Genomic DNA, 25275 nt, shown 5'->3' with positions numbered 1-25275 from the left:
TATTAATCATGTTGACTGGCTCACTAATTTCCGGGCAGAACAGGGGACTCCGAGGGTGTTTGTGAAGGATGAGTGCATCTAAATCAAAGCAGGATGTAATCAGCCATGTAGGGTGTTGAGCTGTCCCAAGGGGATTTAATACTCCATTATTTAAAGCAGGGTATATCAATGTGAAAATAAAACACAAACACCAGCAAGAGAATGACACTGAGCTGTCAAACAGCAAACTAACAAACATCAACATATTTTGTGGTTTCATACCTTATTATCAGATTTGTCTGGTTTTTTTTTTTATCATATAAATTATTATTTTATTATCATGACAAGTCCCCAACATTTTAATTGGGAAAATGTGTTCTTTCTAACTTTTCATTGCGTCTTCTCTCATGTGCTGGTGAAAAATGCACCTGTTACCTGCTAGTTCTTAGTAAAGACTTTAACTAAAATTAGTTGCCTCTGTGTTTTTCCTTACAAAGAAAGACCAAACCCATTATTACACAATTTTAGCCCCAAATCAAGGCTGTATAGGCTTTTAAAACTCAAAAAAAGTGTAAATTCCTGGTGTCATAACTATACGGAGTAATTATTATCTGTTGGTGGACAATAAACAGACAGATTAATTACAGATTAATTTCCACAGTGAGATATGAGTGTAAAGTAGAATATAAGACTATTCCTGCAATAAAATCACTCTAATGTAATCTAGATTTGGAGAATACCATCGGAGGCTGTGGCATTAAAAGTTAGAAAGGCGGGCTTATGGCTGGAGCAATTTCCCAGATGTGAAGGAAGGATCGGGGAAAGTGACCTTCTTATCTCTCTCATCTTGACAGTAGTCACTGCTGGTTGCACTAGGCTGCTTCCTGATGTGTTTGTGTAGCAAGATGGTGGAAAAAGAGTATTGTGTGCTCAACAGCCTTCCCTGGATAGATAAATGTTAAAGAAACTAGCAAACTATTCAAACCACTAAAGTTGCACATTGTAATTTTTAACTCATCTATATGTGAGGACTTACAGCTCACACTTTCGGCTCAATATGTGGCTCGCACTGCCATCTACTGAAAGGTTTTGCTATCACAGGCTGCAGTGCACCTTTTGAAAATGGGAGGATGCCGTCTTCATGAAAGTGAATTCCTTCTTCCTACTCCTCCTTTTCCTGTTCTTCTTCTTCTTCTTCTTCATCTATATTTTATAAAAATTCCAGACTTAAGGTCCCTGACTGCTTTCATGCTTTCCTGTCACATCTTCAATAGATTTCTCCTTATTATTCATTTTCCCTTTCTTTTCCTTTCAGATCAATTCTATGTCCAGTATGGATGTGATTGTAAAAGCAGCTGGGAGTCATGATAAAGAAAGGGGAAAAAACGAAGAAGGGAGGGTATGACATGTGGGCCAAGTTGGCATGAAGGCACTTGGCAAACTCACTTTTGGAATTTTCAGTGATTTGCATAAAGCAGGGGAAGAAGAAGAAGAAGAAGAAGAAGAAGAAGAAGAAGAAGAAGAAGAAGAAGAAGAAGAAGAAGGCAGTAAAAGACAGTTGATTGGAAAGGGAACTTGAGTTAAGAGAGGTTCTGATAATATCATTAATTTCAGTTCAGTTAACTCCATGTCTGCCACTGACACCAGTGTTAGTTTGTAACATTAAGTGAGTGATGCTGTGGATGCCTGTGAAGGTACCAAATTAATTAAGATGGTGTGACACTAATTAAGGTACCTAATTAGTTACCTTAATTAGCATTGCAAACTTGACACCTAGCCTGTTCTCTCAAATCTGCCAATTTCAATGAATGCCTAATGTTCCTAGCTAGCTTACGTTTACATGTAAGTCAATTTGCACAATGATAAAAGGATCAGAGAGATTTAAAAAAAAAAAAAAAAAAAAAAAAAAGAACAAAAACATAAAAACAAGGAATGTAATCAATAATCTGTGCAGTTTGGAAGAGGCTCACAAAAACATCTCACAAAAACATCTCACAAAACCCCCCCCAAAAAAAGCAAAAAAAAAAAAAAAAAACTGAGTTGAAAAACATGATCTAAATTACAACATCAAAATCATAGTGGACATTTTTGGGAAATTAAGAAATTTCAAAATATAATATTTGTAGAACATCTGAGGTCAAGTCTCTATAAAAAAGGTCCTGGTGGCATATGTACTGTGCACAAATGCATTTGTGTTATGTGTAATGGTGTATGTGTATGTGTGTGTGTGTGTGTGTGTGTGTGTGTGAGAGAGAGAGAGAGAGAGAGAGAGAGAGAGAGAGAGAGAGCGCATGCATATGTGAAAAGGGCAAGAAGGAGGGCGAGAAATACATTTTGTGTTGAGTCACTGGGACAATACTTCCAGCAGCTTGGTTCACCAGACGGGTCAGACTAGTTTATATTTGAAATTGTTAAAACATGTGGATTCATTGGGAATGTGAATGTGAAGTTATTCCACAGTTGAGATCCTCTGGATATTAGGGTGAATTTATAGTGAATTGTATGACAGTCTGGGAACATGCAGGTTATCGGTGCCTGATGTTATAAAAAACTTCTCTGTATGTGTAGCAGGTTAAATATTTGTATAACATGCTGAAACTGTATTACATGTGAAAGTTCAATTCAGAAAGTGTTCCAAACCCTTGGAGATCAGGGATCTGCCACGTTCTGATACTTTTTTTAATGCTCATACAGAAGAGCATTGTCCGTTGGTCCGTCTCCTGCTGAAGCACCTGCATACCTTTTCTACCAGCAACTCAACTCTCACTTACAAAAGCCTACTGGAGGAGTTCAAGAGGTGAACTTCGTGTTTTGAGTTGTGATTTTTATGCTTTATGAATGCAACAGTTCCATTCTTTGTTAATAGATATTCCTTCTTTCCTGCTTTTTCCTCGTTGTGTTCTACCTTTTTGTGTTGTCCTGATCAAATCTCTGAACAAAACACAAAAACACTGCTGATTGTTGTGTAGCTGAATTGTGCGAGTGCAACTTGAGTGTGTTGCTTCCTCTCCAGGGAACACGTGATATTACATTACACAGGAGAACAGAGCACTACAGTATATGCATATATATGAGGAAAAAACCCCAAAAATATTTACAGTCCCAGGCTGAAAAGGTTTAAAGAGATCCTGTAAAATATATAAGATTGAAATAGGATTCAGAAGCATTAAAAACATTTCTTATGCTGATTTATGGGGTATGTTTATGTAATTAAATTTCTTTAAACTTTTTCAGCCTGGGACTGAAATTTAGTTTCATGGATGCTGTCTAATGACATGCTTTTGCCCAGAAACATGCCACTATTAAATCATAGGAAGCCACGTTTTGAGACTGTGAATGCAGCACCCGAAAGGTTAAGCCATGGTGGTGACTCATTCATGAGGGAATAGCCTATAATAAGCCAGGCAAAGACAAACAACCAACTGTAATTTACACCAGGTTTGCTACAGTGGCTGAAACAGTCATGTTTACTGTCCTGAGAAAGTCTGTCAAATCAAATGATACACTTTAATATGCTTCCAGGTTGTAGAAGTACTTTTATTGTCCTTATATTTCACAAGTAACTGTCATCTTTAGTGGAGGTAGTTTCTCTGACAGACCAGTGAGTGAGCACTCGATGATGTGTGCAAAGCCCACTCCCGTTTCCAGTAAAAGGAAGCAGCTTAACTTAGTCAAATTACTATTCTTTGTTCTCTGTTTCTAGCAAAATGTTTCTCTCCACTCTACAGCTAGTCCAAAATGCAGCTGCCAGGATTTTAACTGGCACCAAAAAACTAGAGCATATATTTCACCAATTCTTGCATCCTTGCAGTGGTTGCCTGTTTTGATTTAAAGGAAGTTCTTACTGTCCATATTGCCCATCTGTACTGGCTCTGTAACTGCTGTTAATGTTCTAATAGGTTATATATAAATATATATATATTTTCTTTTCTTTTGCCATTTTTGCACTTATTTGTGACATTTTTTAACATTTAATATTTGATATGTTTCTTGATTTTTCTCATGCCTACCACGTAGTTGTTGCTTGCCTTGTCCTAAGAATTTCATTGTTCAGAATGACCTTGTGTTATACTGTGCATTTGATAAATAAAACAGTCTCTGAGAGTCAGCAATACCGCCTGTTGCTCTGCAGGGCCAGTTAAAGGACTGTAGCCCAAGGGACTGTCCCGTTGAAGTCAAGAATAATCAATAAAGATCATAATGGAAAATTAAAAAGAAAAACACAGTCACAAAGGCCTATCCTAACTTGTTAACTGAAATGAAAGCAAATCAGTAGCAGTCGGTCAGGGGTCTCAACAAATACAAACATATGTATTGTAGTCATATTAAATCCTATGCATTCATTGCCTAAACACAGCGTGTACTGTGCAGTCCAGCAAGAATCGAAAAACATCACGGAGAAAAGCCCACGTAAGTTCCCGGGAGCATTGCGCTTAAGTGCGCATGCGTGGTTGTTTGTTTGAGCTGGTGGTTCAGAGCAGCGCTACCCTCATTTCTTGTAACTTGAGTTGTTGCTGAGATTTGGTGTGTTAGCCAACAGCAAGGCCCAGGAAGAAACGTGGACGACGTGCTTTACCTTCTTCACCCACCCGCTTTCGTTTATAGTCCGTTGGCGTGAATTAACCTAAATTACACAGAGCTAAAAATGACTGAACAATCCTCGCTGTTACTACGTAAACAACTAGCAGGTAAGTTAGCTAGTTACAGCTTATTTGTTAGGTGGCTAATCAGCTGAGACTGAGCCACAGCTGTCTTGTTGTGGTTGTTTTCTGGGCTGGCATAAGTTTCTTTAAACAGGGATCTAGATACTGTACAACTTAAGCGAACATGTTTAGTAAAATCCGCTTGAACAGATAGCTTGCTAGACTGGCTGGTAGCTAAGTTGCGGCATTCATTTCGGCTAGCTAGCTAGCAGCTAGTGTCAGTAGCTAGTCACTGCTGGTAGCATTTCAAAATTCCCATGCCATGTCACACACATGACATGTGCCCGTCTGTCTGTTAAAGAGATGTAACTAGCAGCTCAGTGTTGTCAGTCCTCCTCCAGACACGTCTCCTCCGGCTTTCTACTGACATTGAGGCCACTTCTACTGGAAGTTATATTAGATAAAATCCCTGGCCACGAATAGTCTGAAGCATGAAAAATAGGCCATATTGATTTCAGTTTTGTTTGATTACACGCGGGTATTTGGATCTTTTATTTCAGAGCTCAACAAGAACCCAGTGGAGGGCTTTTCTGCGGGTCTTATAGACGATGATGACATCTACCAGTGGGAAGTGGTCGTCATTGGACCTCAAGATACACTGTTGTGAGTGAAATATGTGACTAGAGATTTTACCTTCCCTGTCCGCTCAGATCTCTGCTCACTCATACTGACATCCTGACATCCTGTCTCTCATTTGCAGCGAGGGAGGTTTCTTCAAAGCCAACCTGACCTTTCCCCATGACTACCCTCTGAGGCCTCCCAAGATGAAGTTCATCACAGAACTCTGGCATCCCAATGGTAAGGGCCACCTTGTTTCTAATGAATCTGAATCAGTCAATTTATTCTGTGCTATCTAGAGCAGACAAGACAAGACAATCAGTACAAACATTGGAAACAACATAGACTATAAAAACATACAGCATACAGTGGAGGTGTGGCCTTGGCTATCCCACCTCAACAAAAGTTCAAGGACATTTTAGTAGGATCCCACGTTGTTGGCCATTTAACTAAATTTTGAATTTAATGATACAAATTGGGGAGGGAAGTGGTATATTTGTTGATTTGAAAATCTTTGCTAAACTAGAAGGTAATAAGTAGAATTCATCATGTATTGGGTGAGATCAGTAGTGATCAGTAACGATTTTGTGAGCTTTCTTTCTTTCTTTCTTGTATATAGTTTGTACAGGCCAGCTAGCTGTGTGCCTGAGGCTTACCTAGCATTTTTTGGGGCCATGTTTACCACGCTTGACAGTTAAATCCTGTTTTTGACACCAAGATTCCCGTACCACATGACCAATATTTATAAGCAAAAGTTTTGGCTTGAGAAATAACTCTCCTTTAGCTTTTTATTTATTTATTCAGACGGTTGGGGAGTAGAAAGTGAGACAGAGTGGGGTAGACACACAGAGAAAGCTCTGGCATGATTGCAGCCCTGGGCCAGCAGGGACACACGTGGCTCCAGAAGCGGCAGACTTAACCGCTCGACTATCTCTGGGGAGATTATATTCTGACATTTAGAAATTTAGTTGCTTATTTTCTTCACCATGCTACTGTCACAATGTGTGAAAACAAGTTTCTCTACTGGCATTTCACTAAATTGAAACAGTCATTCATGCCAGTGGGCACCGGTCACCACAAGGTGGGATGTTAGCTTGCAGCTAGCAGTACCTATTAATTTCAATTGGAAACGCTAAGAACATTCATAAGATGTTTACAGTGTAGATTAAGGACTGGCTACTCCATTATGTGTCAGTTTTGGCCTTTCCTGCTTTTCAGATACAGGTCTAGTGGCATAGCATGAGAACAAATTTACTGAGGGACAAATTTTCTCCTGACATGCTTGATGTGTGTGGAAATAAATAAAATTCGAAATATTATGGCATCCAGGGAGATAATAGGATTTACTAGGTATGCCTAAGTCCGATCTGCTACCTTTGGTACTAACAAGTTTATCAGTAATATCTGTACTATTTTCCTTTCTCCTTATTAATTTCCTTTTTGTTCTTCCATCAGTGGCAAAAAACGGCGATGTGTGCATCTCTATCCTGCATGAGCCTGGAGAGGACAAGTACGGCTATGAGAAACCTGAGGAGCGCTGGCTGCCGATCCACACAGTGGAGACCATCATGATCAGTGTTATCTCCATGTTGGCAGACCCCAATGGAGACTCTCCCGCCAATGTGGATGCAGCTGTAAGTGCCACTACAGTCTTACATTAGGAGACTCTCAAGCTGGGGCTAGATCCAATACCAGACAGACCGTATCTACCAGTGGTGCATATGTGGCAGACTGGATTTCAACCTGAACCTGAGGAATTAGCACATAGAGTCAAACCCTTCATCATCTGTCATCACATATATGTCATATACTGTATGTGTGTGTGCAAATCAGAGTGTGTGTGTCAAGGTTTAAAGGAAAGGCAATGTAGAATTAACAAAGTGATGAAGCCAAACATCTATTAGTCAGCCATAGTGTGGCTGTGATTGGTTCAGTTTACACTCCACACACTGGACACCCAAAGGTGTTTGCTGGTCAAAGCCAATTGTGTACTTGGTCACTTCAGTCAGTGCATCAATGAGAACCATAATGGACTAATCCAACCACAAAGGGCTTGGGCCTCGTGGCTATTCATAGTATTCACATGATGTCACATGCATGTCCTATCAATATGGTGCTTTACCATATACACAGCTCATGGTCTGTGGCTGTCATTTGATTATAATCACTGGTTCATCTATTACAATCACAGCTATTTTCCTACCAAGATGGCCGTGTGGAGATGTAACAGAATACTATGAATAGGAAACATTTTCGCCTGGTTAGGTAGAGCTATACTGCAAAACAAGACATAGGTAGTTTGCTAAGGGAAGGTAAACTGATTAGGAAATAATGCCCTGTGACACTGTATGAATAAACATTATTCCTTTTACATTGGGTGTTCTTTTATGACGCTCATAATCATAATTAGAATATGTACAAAAATGTTGATGTGGTGCTGTTGTGCTTTGCCATGCCCTGCAGAAAGAGTGGAGGGAGGATCCCACAGGAGAGTTCAAAAGAAAGGTGGCACGCTGCGTACGGAAGAGTCAGGAGATGGCTTTTGACTAGAGCCTCACTACAGGCATCAGCCCAGAGTAAGTACCGCCTCCTGTCAGGATTTATAGCTGTTCGAACCTCGCAAGAGGAAGAAATGGGAAGGAGCGTGCGTGATTATTGAGGTTTGTGTGGTTGTATACTCAATTCTTTTTGTTATCACTTAGATGAGGAGCAACTGTTGTGCAGCTGATCACATGCAGATCGTTTGTCACAATATTATACATGGCTTTATACATATTACTGAAATACTATTTGTATTGTCATGAATATAACCAAATGGCAGTGATGTTTTGTTTTGTTTTTCAGGTTGGAACTAATCAACAGGGGATTGAACTAGGGGTTGCACTTGGGTTTGCACTTAAGTCAGCTAGGAAGACCACTTGGCAGAACTTTTGCAATGTCTACTAGCCACCCACAGAAGAATAAGACACACAGGAAATCTGTTTATTAAGCCATGAATACTTTAGTACCATTGGCTGTGGTTTAAAAAAAAAAAAAAAAAAAAAATATCTTGACATTGTTGAGCAGTCAAATATTTTTTTCTCTGCTAGTATCAGTTTGAGAGCCATTGTTCATATTTCTGCATACGGCTGAATGAGCAGCAGCATTCACGCTGCCTGAAGTTTTGTTTTACTTTCAAATGTTCAACATCCGCTTATATAGGTCCGTAGTACATCTTCAGGTGTTGAAAAGATTATGTAGCTTTTGAAATTTTTTTGTTTTTATTCAACTCTCTTCTTCAACACACTGTACTTAGCATGTTAAATTGACTGAATTCAGGTTATTTGAGAACAGAGAAAATGATAACTGGCACTATTCATTCCTGCGTAGATGCACATTATGAAAGTTCTTCCACCAATGTGTTCACACCAATTTCAATATGTCTGTTGTATTTCTTTACCAACGAAATGACAGTGTAAGGGGTTTATTTGTGCTGACTTTTTAGCAATATTTGTTACTCCAAATCCATGTGACGGTTACTTTCACCAGGGCAGAACAGAACAGTCTTTTGGCTGTCTCTAAAAAGCTATGATGGAAATGAGGTCGTTGCTCTGAAAGATGTAATTGGATAAGCCGTGCATGCTGTGTATTCCTTTTACCAACGGCCCTCTAGTGCGAGAAATTTTATTTGTAAAAATTCAGCATAGAAGCTCTTGCGACTAGTCAACTTTTTTTCTCAGTTGCTTCGAATGATTTGTTTAAAAAAAAAAAAAAAAAAAAAGTCTGCCAACCCCAAGATAAAATCAAAGCATTTTCAACTATACATCAATATTTAATTCATAGGAAGATATGAAAATATACAGCCTACTGTTGTCCATGTTATGTAAATACTCATCAGATTTCTGCCAGGTGAATGTGTGGAGAAAATATCCCCTTTGATAATGCACCGTTTTCTCACCTGAGTTCACTTTTTATTTATTTAGATTACGATTATTTTGATGCATGTCTCTTGTTTTGAAGGGCTTTTATTCATTTATTTTCAACCTGCCACACTGAGCCATCCACTCTACAATTATGTCATCAATTATGCAATTTTGGGGTTTGGCGCATTTGCGGTCATTAAAGAGATGGAGAGACCAACAATGTTTTTCCTCGTCCCTGCACCTCCGAAATGTTCTGCAGAGAAAGTGTTCCTTCTCTTAAGGAGAAACCATCACACAATGCTGCCTTAAAAATTTGTTTCACTGCAAGGAAAGGAAACTTTTCTTCAGTGACGTCTGCATCAGGAGGCTTCTCTTCTGTTTTGAGTCCAGAAAAAAGATTTTTGGACAAACCAAAAAAAAGCTATGAATTGAAGCATGAAACACCAATAAATATTTTTTGTAATGAAGATCAATGCTACAACAGTATTTTTATCTATGTAAATATTAACTGTATCATAGAAGGCAAGTTGTTTGACCTCGTTTGTATTCCCTTGGAGAAACTGTCATACATTTTAACATTGCACATGTACAGAGAGAAAAGTGCTTCCGCCTTTCTCATGCGAGAGGCGGCGCGTGTTGCCATAGTCCAGTAGCGCTTCAAAGCCCAGCCACAGTTCAAGGGTCTCCTGGTCAAGTGATTTAGTAAAATGTTTGAAATAGCACTTTTTATGCTCTTAGTAAGGATGTTTTTGGTTGAGTTACAGGTGTGCAATTTCACCCATTGATGAGGTCATATGAATATGTTAGATTGTGAGAACAAGCAATAAAGCTCAGTGTGGATATTCTTGACTGATGATGTGGAATTTCTCTACCCATTACTTTTATTTATTTAGTAGTTTATTTGATAGGGACAGTGCAGTTAACAGAATTACACTTCACAATTGAAATATAAAAGATGTATGCACATGGAGTTTGTAGCTACTGCTAATTTCCAACCCTAGTCCTTATTTGGCATTTTAAACAGACGGCAACTATCTAAAATTACTTGTATAGGCTAATTAAAGGTACAAATATAAAAGAAATAGCCTACATTATACATATATATACATGAGTTAACCAAAGTTTTTCAAAACCTGATATGCAATGGACTAGAATACAACTTTTCATATTTCCTTTAGCATTACTTTAAGTCATTAACTGAAAGTTTCAGTTTCACTAAGCTCCCAATTTTATGCATTACTTTTATTTCAATTAGCTGTCTTATTTTACTTTTATTATTACTATTAATATATTATTCTGATTTTCATTGTATTGTATCTATTTATCTTCTCATTTTAAGCACTTTGTATTGCCATCTTGCACGAAAGGTGCTATATAAAGTTTGATTGATTAGATTAGCCATTTAGTTTGTTTCTAAGCGTAAGGTGCAGTAAGGACAAAATACAGTGCCATATGTATTTCCAATCTCCATGATTGCTTTATTGAATTAAGCACCAGCTCAATATGATTAACAACCAGACAAGCAAGGACACATCCTTGGACTCATATTCAGTATAAAATCATCTTAGCCACACAAAAGCAGAACCCGCCCCACCCCAACCCCCCAAAAAAGGGAAAAACAAACAAAAATCCATCCGTCTTGCACGTGTAGAATAGAAACCGGGGGTCCTGAGTCGTTCACTGTCCAGGAGCTGACAGGCTTTTGTTCATGAACTGCTTCTTGACAAAGCACATCCACCACTGAAAGAAACAAGCCACTGTTAGGAGGAATCTTTTCAGTCAAACCAGCCATGGCTACATTTAAAAAAAAAAAAAAAAAAAGCATCTTGGTACCAACATAATTTTTTAATCATAAGTCAAGAGTACAAAACTTATCTCCCAAACCCACAATTGTACTCAAGATGTTAATATATACTGGCTGAGCAAGATAAACAATGTTCCATCAAGCAAATGCTGAAAGGAGAGGGAGTATTTATACATAATGTGCATCAATTGCTCAAATCCTTGCAGTAAGGTAAGAGGCATGAAGAATAGTTGTGGTAACCTGGGACCATTCGCCTTGTGAATCAGTAATTTTTACACTGCATGAACTGACCAATGGTGAGCAGTCTCACTCACAAGCAACTGGCCAGGTTGAGCATACAGGTAGGGAGCAGGGATAAACAGGGATAAATAGAAGCATGATCAATCAGAGGGTTTTTTTTTTGTTTTGTTTTTTTACTTTTACACAGTATTTCATCTTACACTGCAGGAAACAATGTATCTCTTATGAAAAACTATCTTGCAGACTGATCGTCTCTGCAAAGATGGTTCCTACTATAGGTTTCCCCTCGCACCATCACCGCAAATTTCACACAACTCCCACAATCCTTGAATTGAAAAATAACTATTATGTCATCACCACAAATGTGCCGTGGGGCTGTAAAGAATCTGCTCTTGTTTTGAACAGTTTTCCTTGCTAGACATAGACTTTCAGGTTATGGACAGCAACCCGCTTTTTGCTGTTGACTATTATTAACAGGGTTCCCACACTTCACTTAGACATCAAATTCAAGGATTTTACAATGACTTTTAAGGTCTTGCGTGGTGAGATTCAAGACCTCAAACTTGGCATGTTTTGGGGTAAGACATGACATTGGTCAAAATTAAACATTGTAGATGATCATGATTTTGTCAAGTCAACAAGTCCTGTTTTAATCAACACAAATCTCCATCCCAGGGTTTTCCTCAGTGTTGATGCCAGAATGGAGAGCTGAGGCATATTAATTAATTTGGGTGCTATATTTATATATTTTTAAAAAATCAAGAACTTTCACAGCCATCCCTTCATTTTCAAAAGCTTTTAAGACCTTGTTTTATTTTTCTGAAATCCGCAGACTTTCAAGGATTTTCAAGGCCAATAGGAACCCAGTATTCAGCAACTAAATAGCTCAAATAACTCAAATTTCATGTTAGTCTCAGTGTTTCACATGAGTAAAACCACCTCGCACATACAGTAGTTGACTCAATAATTATATTGTGGATAAAGGTTACTGGCAATTTTCCATGTTTATGAGATCTGGAAAGACTATTACTAAGCCAAAAGGTGGGTCAGAGCAGGAATGACTTGACACTGCTATATACTTGCTTGTCATCTTCACTAAGATTTTGAAGCCAGATCCGAATTTCCAAATACCTGGTGCAAGCGCTCTGTGCAATCACAGCTGTAGAGGCTTTATGTTCGGAAAATGTGGGGACTGTCTCACCTTGCTGGGTTTGTCCGTCTGGGGGTCAAACACGCGGTCACATAGCCTCAAACCGGTCTCTTGGCGGATCTGCTGGAGGTACGCCCTCATGGTCTCTGGAAAGGGAACACAGCCACCAACATCACTACCATCCCAACATCAACAACTGCTGTTTGGTTTAAAGTCCCCATGAAGTGAAATCACATTACTTTTACTTCCCGGAAAACAGAGTATCTTCAATGGTGACCTCATGCTGCACCAGTAGCATCAAATAAAACTGCCTTTCTCTCCCACACTGATATTCCATTGGTTTAGACTTCTGAATGCTCCCTCACTGTGTTATGTCCCACCTCAACATCCTGTTTCAACAGGAAATACATCAAATCAAGGAAGTAAAGATGCAGTTTCATGGGGTCTTTAAGAGTTCACACCATGAGTATTACGAGACAAAGTAGCACAGTGCAGTACTTCTGGTATTTAGTTAATGACTGCTACACTGAAAGTTAAAAAGGTCGAAAAGACCTAAGGCATAGCAATAATTGTTGACCATGCACCTTTAACATGTTCTTATCTTTACAGAGAGGAGACATGGGGCATATAATGAGGGGAAGACACAGTAAAGACAATGATGGGGTTCATTCCCAGGCCAAAACGGGAACGTGCTACTTCAGAGGGACACGTCTTAACTTCAACATATCATCTCTAGGCATGAATGAATATCAGCACCCATATCTATTAAGCTTCAAAGGATAATAGCACTGATATTGGAACAATGACCGAGGCTCACGGCCACACAAGCATCAATATATCAGCACTTCCCAATCCCAGATACTTAATGCTTATGGGCCCAGGTCAGCATGGCTATTTTGGGCTTGATGTTCGTTCAGGCAGAGCATTGCTCGCAGTGTAAGAAGTGGAAAAGGAAACTGTTGCCAATTCAGTGCAGGGCAGAGAAACGGCACTGGTGGGAGTCCATGCTAAAACTTAACTGCTAACGCTCACTGCTAATTTAGTGTAATGTCCTGAGCAGAGGTGGGAAGTAACAAAATAAAAATACTTTGTTACTCTACAAGTCACAAAGTAAGATTTTCAAGTATTTGTACTTTACTGAAGTTTTTCTTTCAGTTAAGACTTTTCACTTTTACTCACTACATTTCAAAAGAAAAATCTATACTTTCTACTCACTACATTTTCAAAACAGACTTGTTACTCTCTGGAAATCAATTGTTTTGCTTTTTTCTCCTGCATCTTGATCAAAACCAAATGTGATTGGCTGCTTGTTCACCAAAGCAGCCAAAAAGGAGGGAAAGGGACAGAGAGAGAAGCAACACGATGAAGAGAGAAGCAACAAGAGAGAAGAGAATTAACATTAGTGAATTTAGCTGCTAGAATTAATGTTAGTGATTTGAGGTGCAGACCCTTTCTCATCTTTGATTCAGAGGAACGCTCAACAGAGAACCAGTTTAGTACATTAGAAATGCCTTTTTAGAGGAATACTTTTACTTTAAGTAAATTTAAGCCCATGTACTTTTATACTTGGACCTGAGTAAAGGAAATGGTACTTCAACTTTTACCAGAGTATATTTCTAGATGCGTATTTGCACTTTTACTTGAGTAAGGGATTTGTGTACTTCTGCCACCTCTGGTCCTGAGAGACTGTGAATAAGACTCTTTCAGGTCTTGGTAAATCTCCTCAGACAGCACTTAGCAGGCCATGTGCCCTTTCTGCTCTGTAGTGTGCAGTGTTGGTTCTTACCCTCCTCCTGCTTGTTGCCAGGCTTGACGTACATGGCATTGAGAGGGAAGCCGGGCTCTCCGGGGATGGGAAAGTTGGTGATGCCCAGAGTGTACATCTCCTTCTCTCCCTGGCCCCTAGAGCTGCACTGGAAAGACCAAAACAACACCAATACAGAGGGTGAGATCACGAGGAAAAAACCAAGCTCATCTGTTTTACTTCAGCCCATTCAGTTAGGCATTAAACAAATTATCCCTATATTTGTGTATAATTCTTAACAACGCTATATTGTGATTCATTGTACTTCTTTATTGTTAAACTACTGGCAATTCTTGAACTTTGCCTTGTAGCCTCAGCGGCTAAGGGCCTAAACTGTAAACATATTATCATGATACAATTTTTTTTAAAATGACAATAAATTTGTATGAGGAATCTAGTTTTTTTTGCATTTCAATTATCAACTGATGAGCCGCTAAAGATCATCTTGCAATCCCCTTGTGGGTCCTGACCCTCTGGTTGAGAACCACAGCTTTAGCACATATCTTTCACTTATCACTGTCAATTCAATAAAGCCAGCGTAAATTACAGATGTTGCCCGCTGTAAATCCTGTGACAAATTGTGCAGTTTACCTTCTGTAGCTTCTTTAGGCATTCAGATATGTACAGTGTGATATAGATCAGCGTCCTGTCCGCCTCGTTCTGAAAAATACACAAACACACACACACATCTCACTGGTTGCAATACTTGAAATAACCCTGAAAAATCCTGTATTTTGTCTAATGCATTGATATTTACAAAAGGTGGACTTGTGATCAGTACAGTTCCAGTCTGGCCTGACCAGTATTGGGCTGTGTAGTTAAAAAGCTATGAAACTATGAGAAGATTGTATTGCTGAGGGGAACACGCAAGCCGGGGCATGTGGGAGAGCGGAGACAACGGCCTCAAGGCACAAACGGAGAGGCAGGGCTATGAGAAAAAAAAAATACAGGAAAAAGACATACTTGCTCCTCACTTGAATATTTTAACTGTCAGTGAAAAAAATCTAAACCTCTGTTTTGTTTATGGTTGGATTTACTTTTACATATTTGGCTGGTTCCACCGTCAACAGACTGTAAAAGAAGAACTGACAACTGACCAAACATCCTACGTCAGTACTCCTAATCTTTTTAGGTTTATGCATATAGACATTCACTTCCCTAAAACACTTCTGTCATTCGGACTCTAATAGAGCAAGCATGCAAGCTGCCGTGCATCGGAGCCAACACAAGTGACAATAAGTTTCTCACCTTGATTTCATAGTTCTTAAAGAAGACATTGGCTTTGAAGTAGTAGATAGCCTCATCGATGATATCTGAGTCTCCGGCTGCAATGACAAAAAACAAGGCTGAGTACTCAGGTGTGTGAAATTATTCATCTGCCAACACACAGAAGAACAAACACTTAGCTCCAACTTTTAAAAGACATTAATCCTAAACCTTGACATTGTGCCCCATGTCCACAAAGTCTAATACAGTACATACTATTCATGCAGAATTTGAAGATGACAGATGACAATTATGACAGTCTGCCTTAAAGGGTAACTTCGGTATTTTTCAACCTGGACCCTATTTTCCCAACTGCGGGTGTCTAAGAAACTAATGGGGACAACAATTTTTGAAATTGGTCCAGTATTGAGCGAGATCGCTTCAGCCGGCAGCCGCGAAACGGGCTGCAATGTAATCCGACGGGGCAAATGCGCACCGTCAATGTACGTCCACTAAAAGTGCTTGTTTTTGCCACTGACTGGCTCAGATTGTTATTATAAGTGTCTGACACAATATGGAAAGGACCCTATACAGAAATGAAACGTACTTCCTTACCTTTAGCTTGATCCCGTCTGTGTGTAACCAAGTCTCGCCCAAGTCCCGCGAGAGCTTAGTTGTTGCAGGAAGTCACCTGTGGAAACGTGAGTGAGAGTTGGAGAGAGGACTGCCACCGGGAGGAGTTTGTTGTGTTGGAGTACAGAGATCGTAGCTTAGCGTTATCTAAAAGATCTAAATAAAAAATAAAAAAAAACAATGGTTCGTGTTTGCGCATTTCCGAATTGTGCCAACAAAATGTCGCGCAACACTTCGCGCAGCTTTCACAGACTGCCTTTGTTGGATAGTGACCCGCTGAAGTTGTGGCTAGTTGTGCTACAAATGGATGCCAACACTCCTGTCCATACGCTGCGCCTTGCAGACCATCGGGTCTGCAGTGACCATTTTGACCGGTATGACTACAGCCAGCCAAAGAGGAGACGAAATCCTATCCCAAAGCACTTTTTCCTAAAGAAAAATGTTGTCCCGAGAGTGGAGAGACCTGCTGCAGACAGAGTGGAGGTAATGTTATTAGCTAAAGTTATTGTGTTGTCCTGGCATCAGTACACACGGCAAAAACAATCACTAAACCAGAAAGGCACTCGGAGAGCGCAGACCTCCGCTAAGGTTCATGCTATTATTGTTTGTTCGTGAGTCGGATCCAGATCCGCTCCAAAATTTAATGGGTTCTTCCTTGGCCCATGCTACACCCTTCCACCAAGTTTCATGAAAATCGGGCCAGCATTTTTTCCGTAATCCTGCTGACAGACAAACAAACAAACGGCACCGAAAACATAACCTCCTTGGCGGAGCTAGCCAGTAGTATGTGTAAAATAGCCTATCAACTGAGTCATGATTGATTATAAAATATGTATATAGATTCATTTCCCCTTTTCAGCAGTTGACATTCATAATAATACAATAAGTGATATCAACAAGCTGAAATTATCTGTGTAATATTGTTGCCAAAGTGTGTGCGTGGTGTAAAAATGTCATATTTATGCTTATCTATTATACGACCTATACGACCACTTTTATGCCTACATTTGTATATCCTATACATTAGCAGATATCATAGAGATACTTACTGGCAATGAATGATGATGGTAGCTCTTCAATGAGTAGGAGCTCTTCATCCGTATACTCTGGCTCAAATAAATACGGGCCGCCATCGAATTCAAAGGCCTCTTCCACGTTGTCGAAATCAGGTAAATATTCAGCCATGACTTAGAAAATCTTTGAGATAACACTGAGCTACGATCTCTGTACTCCAACACAACAAACTCCTCCCGGTGGCAGTCCTCTCTCCAACTCTCACTCACGTTTCCACAGGTGACTTCCTGCAACAACTAAGCTCTCGCGGGACTTGGGCGAGACTTGGTTACACACAGACGGGATCAAGCTAAAGGTAAGGAAGTACGTTTCATTTCTGTATAGGGTCCTTTCCATATTGTGTCAGACACTTATAATAACAATCTGAGCCAGTCAGTGGCAAAAACAAGCACTTTTAGTGGACGTACATTGACGGTGCGCATTTGCCCCGTCGGATTACATTGCAGCCTGTTTCGCGGCTGCCGGCTGAAGCGATCTCGCTCAATACTGGACCAATTTCAAAAATTGTTGTCCCCATTAGTTTCTTAGACACCCGCAGTTGGGAAAATAGGGTCCAGGTTGAAAAATACCGAAGTTACCCTTTAAAGAGGCTAAAATTGAGGATGCACACATCAGACCTTATAAGGAAGCGACATGCATCTGCAGCTGAGTAACGTGTCACATCAGGGAATGAACCCTTGAAAAGCTGATTGAAGAGGGTAAATAGCTACATCGTTTAAAGTAACTGACAATTATTTAATGTCTATGAACAAGAGGAGGGGGGACTTCCTGGAAAACTTTGCTGTCACGGCACATCAGAAGAAGCAAAAACAAAGACATAATACTGTATAACTTAACCGTACTCTGTTTCGGAGCTGGTCCCTTGAACTGGGTTTTGAGGGGAAGCAAAGCCATGTTCCCCACCGGTTTGCCCTCAGAACCCACAAAGCTGGAGTGGTACGCCTGGAGAGGAGAGGAGAGGAGAGAAGAGACCAAGTAAGTTGCTGTCACATATTTTCGTACTGAGTAACGTTCCCTGGCTAGCAAAATCACAGTATGAATAACACCTTAGACTGTTGTCACCCGTGTTATGCTATCACATCGCCGAATGATGCCATTATTAGCCGTAAAATGACCGTTTTTGCAAGTACGAAAGCACGTATTTCTATGTTTTTCTGGCAGTTCCATCATCACTTAATTCCGAGCTAGCATGCTAACTCGGCTAGCCACAAGACTCGTCATTTCTTCCTCGGAGGCCCCTCCATCACCGAGGGGAGTTTCGGTGCAAATTTAACTCCCAACCTTCGCAAGAAAAAGCTGGTTATGCTTGTCGGTATTTTGGGAGTTTTTTACTCACCGGCATCTTGATTGATAAATATCTGTCCTACTGCTCGGCGAAAGAAAAATGTCAGCGCTGCAGGACGCTGCTTCCGCCTGTCCCACCCAACAGAGCTACAGTCAGGAAGTGGACAGGTGTTATGCGCTGTATTGACCACAAGGAGGCGACAACAAACTCGTGTTTTTTTTTTTTTCCTGTACAGACCATAGACTGTAATATGGAAGAGGATTAGGGCCACGTGAAAAATGTATTTGAGTTCTGAGTGTTAAGTGAGAATTCTGAGAAAAAAAGTCAAAATTCTGAAAAAAAAAAGAAGAAAAAAAGTCACAATTCTGAAAAAAATAAATAAAAAAAAGTCACAATTCTGGCTTTAATCTCAGAATTCTGACTTGAAACTCAGAACTCAAATACATTTTTCCACGTGGCCCCGATCGTCTTCTGTAGTACATGTAAGGTACAGACCAGGCAATTTGTGTTTTTGTTTCATTTTTTTATTTAAAAATATAGCATTAATAACTGCATTTGCATAACAACTCTTCAAACTTTAAATGTTGTCTGTTAAAATAATCAGAGCTGAATGGTCTGAAATCACACACGTCTTGAGTCGTCAGAACAACAGGCAAAAAACAAAAAACTTATGAAAATAAATATTATGACGCAGATATTCAGTGTCAGCAATGAATTTTTCCCCCTCTCTCAGCGTACAGGTGTCCCACGCAAAGTCTCTTTCTCAGCATCCGTGGAATCACATTGCATCTAAACTTTCCGCGTGGACTTGAAAGTGTTTTATCGAATTTGGGTTCCTAGGTTCTTCATCAACCTCAGATGTTTTTTTTCCTTTCACATGTCCCACACAAAGTCTCTTTTCCTCAGCATCCTCTGGAGTCACATCACACCTTAGCCGTCCACTTTGTCTTGAAAGAATTCATCATAATTTGTGTTACTAGGCTCTTCATCAAGCTCCTGTGGAAAAAAGAAAGGATGGGAGACAAGTGACAAGAAGTGAATTAACGGTGAATGTGTGTGCTCCAAATGCAAGATAACGTCTTTGGATAAAATACAATTAAAATATATTACATGACATTATATTTTATTCTTTTTATTTTCACCTTTGGCTCCTTGAACTCCAGATCCTCTCCATACTGTATAGAGAAGTCAATGTGTTGCAGTACTATGTTGATCCCTTCCTCATCGGTGCGGTCAAAAGGCAGAAATCTCACCATGCTGTAGTCATCAATCTGGAGACAGACAGAGAGACAGTCAGACAGACAGTCATTAGGTCAGAAATAAAGGGGGAGAAAAGCAGAAAAATTAGAAATCTGTCAAAAAAAATTGATGCAAGTATCGAGTGCAAAAAGCAGGAACTTCCGATAAATCACATTGCTGATGGGAATAGCTTCTGTTCAGTTTCGATCAGTGGAGCATTTCCCAAAACCATCTGCAGACAGACTGTAAGGATTTCACTTACCAGACCACAGATGGCTTTAGTCAACTTCTTGAACTTCTTGCTTCTGATGGTGTCGGAGTTATCTTCCATCATTGTGTACATGTCTGGGTCCAGGTACCTAATGGAAAAAGACAGCAAAACATAAACATTGCTGCTGAGTAACTCAGTCACTCATTCCAGCAGTCAAACAGTCAACAACATACAGGGACATACAGTATATTGTATTATAAAAAGCAGTTGCAAACATCGTATAAAATGAAAAAACACATAGATACCTAGGTGCAGGTAAGAGATAAATACAAATAAAGGGAAATGTCTTTATAGTGTTAAGAAAAATATTCACAAAATTATTTATCTGAAATATTGTTTCAACCATAATGCAAACTAAAGCATCAGTGTGTGTGAATTTAATTTCCCTTATTTGGGTCTCTACAATAATAGGGATCCAGCCTTAATGGGTAGATTTCTGTTTCTGTTTCATGTGAACTCAAGAGGAGCGTATGAAGACACACATGGACATGTGGCAAACACTAAAAACTACACTCATACCAAACTTACTTTTCAATTTCCTTCTTGGCCTTGGGACTCAGCAGGTCCATCTTGGTCATAATGTTTACCTGAGGGATTTCTAATGACACCATGGCACTCAGGGCCGCCATGACTCCTGAGATGAACTGTAGTCAGGGAAGGAGGAGACAAGACTTCAGCTTTGTTGTAGTTACAAATTTTAGAATGTCATTACAATATCTACACTCCATTATAACACACTAATACAATATATTTAGGAGCAAAAGTGAGTGTGTCAGATAAATGAATGAAGGTTTTGTAGAGATGGACAGTTACCTTAAACGTCTCCACCATGAACTGGGAGTCTACCAGGAAGACGCCACACACCCTGAACTCCCACTGCTGCAGCTGCTCCACCAGCTGCCTCATTACAGGCAGGTGAGTGTAAAGTTCGATCTGACCTGCAAAATCAAGTCGTCTGTGAAAAAAGTGTTTTGTAGGCGCCATGCTGCTGCCAAATTTCCAAAACTTTGAAGCGGTGGCTGCAAATATGGAACAAAGCCTTACCTATAGTTCTGATGGAAATACAACTACTGTTATCGTTGTAACTCATAATCATCATAACCATCATCAGTGCAATACTCAATACAATGGCAAACAATCACATTACATTAGTGTTCCCACATCTTTTCACTGATGAATTTCCAAAACCTTTCCATGACCCCTTTTCAAATTTCCATGACCAAATTTTAATGACACTGACCAAAAAACTAACCATCAACTACCCTACTTTTAAGAATTTGTTTTTTTTCCACTTTTTAATCAAGGATTCTAGTATTATTTTAACTCTGCAAACAAAACAGTCAGCAACCAACAATATTTTCCTCCAACAGGTCTAGACTGTTTCAGAACCAGCCACAGCTGCTTGTGACATTTGACAGCATTCAAGAAAAAAAAAAATCATTAGCTTCACAAATAAAATTTCAGGACTTTTCTAAAACTTTTCTCCCTTATATTATTTTTCATAACTTCCCCAGGCCTGGAAAATACTATTTTAAAATTAAATCAGTCATCCCCTTTTATCACCCATCAAATCACACCTGGTCAACTGTCAGATACTGTAGCCTGGTATCCAGCCCCTATGAATCGCAGTTTTCAGCACTCTTCGAATTTGCATGGCGATAATCGCCATGCAAATTCGAAGAGTGCTGAATACCAGGCTACAGATACTGAGCAAACCCAGTCCTCTCACAGGAAGAGGTGGGTAAATTCTGTACACCTTCATCGCACGGCCTTGTACTGGGACCTTACCTGGGCAGTCAAACAGTATGTAATCATCCTCTACGTGACCCAGGCTCTCCTCCAGCCAGTCAAAGTTGTTGGTAAAGTACTCCATGCAGAAGACCAGGCCTCCGTTAGGGCCGAACCTGAGAGAGTCGTCCTCCATCACATCGTCCACCTGGATGAGCTCACGGATGTCTGAGGACACAGAAACATGTATCATACAAAGGGTAAATTAGCAGGAGCACCATATTGGGGTATTATCATATACTGTATACAGAGTAACAAGTCTAGAAAACCTGTATCTCTGTAACTGTGTGTAACTGTGTACTCAATATCAGGGTTGGGACCATTCATGAACTGAATCGAGAATGCATGGTTAATCCCAATTCCAGGAACTGAATTGGAATTGGAATGTCACCGAGCTCTAAGCACACAGAATTGGAATGACATGAAACAGAATTGAATTCCATTGGATTCCATTGACATTCCACTTCTAAGAGAGGTTGTCTTGACTCGCTAAACATTATAAATCAACCATTATGAATCAAATAAAAGACAGTTAAACAAATCAAATACATTCAATCATAATGTATGTATTGCGGTTACATGTTATGCATCAAATACCACCTGAACGGTACCTTTAACATTTTATTATATTCAGTATTCATTCAGTAATCTATGACATTATGTGTAATCTCGGATATATGGTAAGAAGAAAAAAAACATGGAATTTCACATAAGTTAACTGAATTAAATTCAACTAACTGAAATTCCAATTCAATTGCAATTATGTTTCCTGTAGGTTTTGTCAAATTCCAATTCCTCAGTTGAATTGGGATTGATGATTCATGAATTGACCCCCAACCCTTCTCAGTATGCTTCTACTATGACGAAATGATGCTGCTACTGTTTCTACTTTATTGATGGAACAAATTGATATCAAACTCCTGTTAACGTGATGAACTAACAGCTTCAAAGACTTAAAAAAATAACATTAACTTTTATTCTCCCTTAAGAGGAGAGTTGGTTTTCAGACACGATTTAAAATAACACAATAAACACAATGAGGATACATCGGACAGCATCAGTCAAAGGCACATGTGATTGGTACAGAGTGCAAGTGCAAAACCGGGCTGTCAGACTAACAGCTGGGTGTTTCTCATCTTCTCACCTGCCATGACAGGATAGTCAAAGTGTTCAGCAGCTGGGTCCAGATTCACCACCTGGACGGACCGGTTTATGGCCTCTGCATGCTGGATCAAAGTGGAGCAGTAGGTACTCTGAAAGTTAAAGAAAGGGACAGAGCAGCTAACATAAAACTGCTAGTGTAACGCTAGTCAACTCAATTCAATGTGCTTTATTGGCATGACAGGTTAAAAACACACATTATTTGCCAATATGCAACAAGAAATGAATCATCAATCAACCAACATTTCAGAAAATGAATCCCATCCCCTCACGTGTCAGTGTGTGTGTTGTGTTGATGTGTATACTCCGCTGTCCACTGACGTATCATTATTTCTATTTATGTAACTCGCGCTTGTGAGGAAAAACAAATCAGCAAAATATAATATGAGCCATTAAAGTAGGGCTAGTCTCTGCAGAAAGCAAAGGAAGATAAGTTAAGACTCGTAGCCGAACAGCAAGGCACTTCAGCAGCTTTAAGTTGACGTTAGTAAACTTAAGAGGCTGGATAGCAGACGGCCGCTAGCTTTTAGCCTTCCGCCCGGCTAGCTTACCTTGCCGCTGCCCGCCGGGCCCATCACTAGCTGTGCGTAGCGAGGCATTTTGCCTCTCCCGTCTCAGGATTTGCAGTAATGTAAACCCGCTCTCCCACGTTGGAAATTATATGTTGTGTACCGCGGAAGCCCTCGCACGTCTTGTTTATCTTCTTCTTGTTTTGAGGAGGGCGGTAAACTCCGCTACCGCCACCTACCGCTACTGCTGCGGCTTCTTCTTCTTCTTTAGTTTTGAGGCGGTCGACATCTACTGAGCTGGAGTGTGGGTAGAGACCAAGTAGAGACTTGGATGATCTGGACTCTTGAACTCTCACCAGATTATATGTATTAATCATGTTTCCCGTAAAACTAAAAAAAAAAAAAAAAAAAAGTGCTGCTGCTTCTTCTTTTGTTTATTGTGGTCGACAAACAACTGATAGCTAAGTGTATACTGCCACCTACTGATATAGAGAGTGAACCGAGTATTCACAATATCTTTAAATGATAGATAGATAGATAGATAGATAGATAGATAGATAGATAGATAGATAGATAGATAGATAGATAGATAGATAGATAGATAAATAGCCTAGTACAAATTTTGCTGTTGTACTTGGGCCTGAGATGATAGAAAACCCTATTTTAATACTCACAATAAACTCACAACAACTTACAATCTATCGCCATCTTTATTGTTTGTCTGTGACTTTTGTTCTACCTCAGTTACCTGGCACAGTTTAAACCTGATGCCCCCCCCCCCCCCCCCCCCCCCCCCCCGGGCTTGGTCTGTTTTTTTTTTGTTTGTTTTTTTATATATATATATATCAAGATCTCTGAAGCTCTTTCAAGTCCTCCTCTTTCTGAAACTCCCTTCACTGCTTCCTGGATTATCCACCAAGCCTGTTATTTGTGATGCTCTCTCCCCATCTGTAATCTGTCTGTTGGAATCACTCTGGCTGTTTTGGACCAACTTTTCTCACTCAAAAAAAAAAATCATGCCAGGACTCTAGGATAAACGGTTTTATAACTGTGTTTGAGTCTATTTCAAAGAAAGAGAAACACTGATCACACATCATGAATGATAGGGTAGCAGTATAAGAAATAAAAAATACATGTAATTAGGTGAATGGTATTGTATTTAAAGTATAACAATTGCTTCTCTGAATGTTTAGTCTGAACTGCTTGGTGACTCAACCCACACCCTCTCTGTGGACGGGGACGGGACATCCATCACTGCTGATGAAGACCCAAGTAAGTCTTCCTCACAGGCTGGAGGCCTGGAAGCAAATAACACATTGCAATGAAGTTACATTAGCTATAAACTGCATTAATATGAAATACTGCAGTGAACACAGGAATGGATGCATTCTAATGTTAAAATCAAAATACAAGAGTTACATGTAGCTGGCATCTCGCTATCCCTCTCTCCTTCTGTGTATCTTTCTTTCTCTCTCATTCACTCACACACACATACACACACACACACACACATGCACTGGAGGAGAAGTGGCCTGAAGCTGCATGGACAGGCTAAAAAAACCAGAATGATCATTTTAGCAATTTGTATTGAGTAATTTACCTAGTAATCTGAAAAGTGCCTGGTAAAATGCCATCTTGCCTTTTGTAATTTGTAAGACTGTGTGACTGAACTGAGCAGATCTGAATGTGCTTGACATCGAAGCAGGACGATGCTGGAAAAGACCTTGCCCGCTCCGCAAAACTTTCCCTGGATAAACAAAGACTTAATGAAAAGCTCTGAACTAAGCCAACATTCTCATTATAGATGTGCTGTTGGCAATTTTAAATTAGCATTAGGACTGTGGTAATTACATTCTCCTTGAAATGAACTTCCGTGTTGACAGAGCAGATGGTGCCTTCCTCTCACCTCACCATACAACGAATTCTTCCTTCAGCAATGTGCCACCTGCTATTATATGAAGTTTGTAAC

General features: G+C 39.8%; 3 protein-coding genes across 3 annotated transcripts; 1 reads left to right on the top strand and 2 right to left on the bottom strand.

Annotated features, from left to right (window-relative positions):
- Positions 1-4461: 4461 nt before the first annotated feature.
- ube2g1b (ubiquitin-conjugating enzyme E2G 1b (UBC7 homolog, yeast)) lies at positions 4462-9984 on the top strand. The gene is made up of 6 exons (XM_071541086.1): positions 4462-4667; positions 5183-5285; positions 5383-5480; positions 6696-6874; positions 7704-7816; positions 8085-9984. Exons 1-5 carry the CDS (start codon positions 4625-4627, stop codon positions 7788-7790), a joined length of 510 nt encoding a protein of 169 aa, XP_071397187.1. The 5' UTR covers positions 4462-4624; the 3' UTR covers positions 7791-7816; positions 8085-9984.
- Positions 9985-10595: 611 nt separating this feature from the next.
- On the bottom strand, positions 10596-18488 carry arpc3 (actin related protein 2/3 complex, subunit 3). The gene is made up of 7 exons (XM_071541085.1): positions 18390-18488; positions 17896-17995; positions 15389-15465; positions 14732-14800; positions 14123-14249; positions 12388-12482; positions 10596-10882 (listed from the first exon to the last, which is right to left on the bottom strand). Exons 1-7 carry the CDS (start codon positions 18393-18395, stop codon positions 10820-10822), a joined length of 537 nt encoding a protein of 178 aa, XP_071397186.1. The 5' UTR covers positions 18396-18488; the 3' UTR covers positions 10596-10819.
- A 369-nt stretch (positions 18489-18857) lies between these two features.
- On the bottom strand, positions 18858-23647 carry gpn3 (GPN-loop GTPase 3). Its single transcript, XM_071541093.1, has 8 exons — positions 23349-23647; positions 22781-22889; positions 21637-21804; positions 20662-20786; positions 20377-20492; positions 19840-19936; positions 19481-19609; positions 18858-19334 (listed from the first exon to the last, which is right to left on the bottom strand). The coding sequence occupies exons 1-8, from the start codon at positions 23394-23396 to the stop codon at positions 19269-19271; spliced, it is 858 nt and encodes a 285-aa protein (XP_071397194.1). The 5' UTR covers positions 23397-23647; the 3' UTR covers positions 18858-19268.
- Positions 23648-25275: the final 1628 nt, after the last annotated feature.

Source organism: Centroberyx affinis, unplaced genomic scaffold (assembly GCF_046629955.1).
Source record: "Centroberyx affinis isolate AG114_WGS23_722 - 3 ecotype Tasmania unplaced genomic scaffold, CSIRO-AGI_Caff_v1 ptg003784l_1, whole genome shotgun sequence".
In the NCBI taxonomy this organism is placed as follows: Eukaryota; Metazoa; Chordata; class Actinopteri; order Beryciformes; family Berycidae; genus Centroberyx; species Centroberyx affinis.
This window is presented reverse-complemented; position numbering and strand designations above follow the sequence as displayed.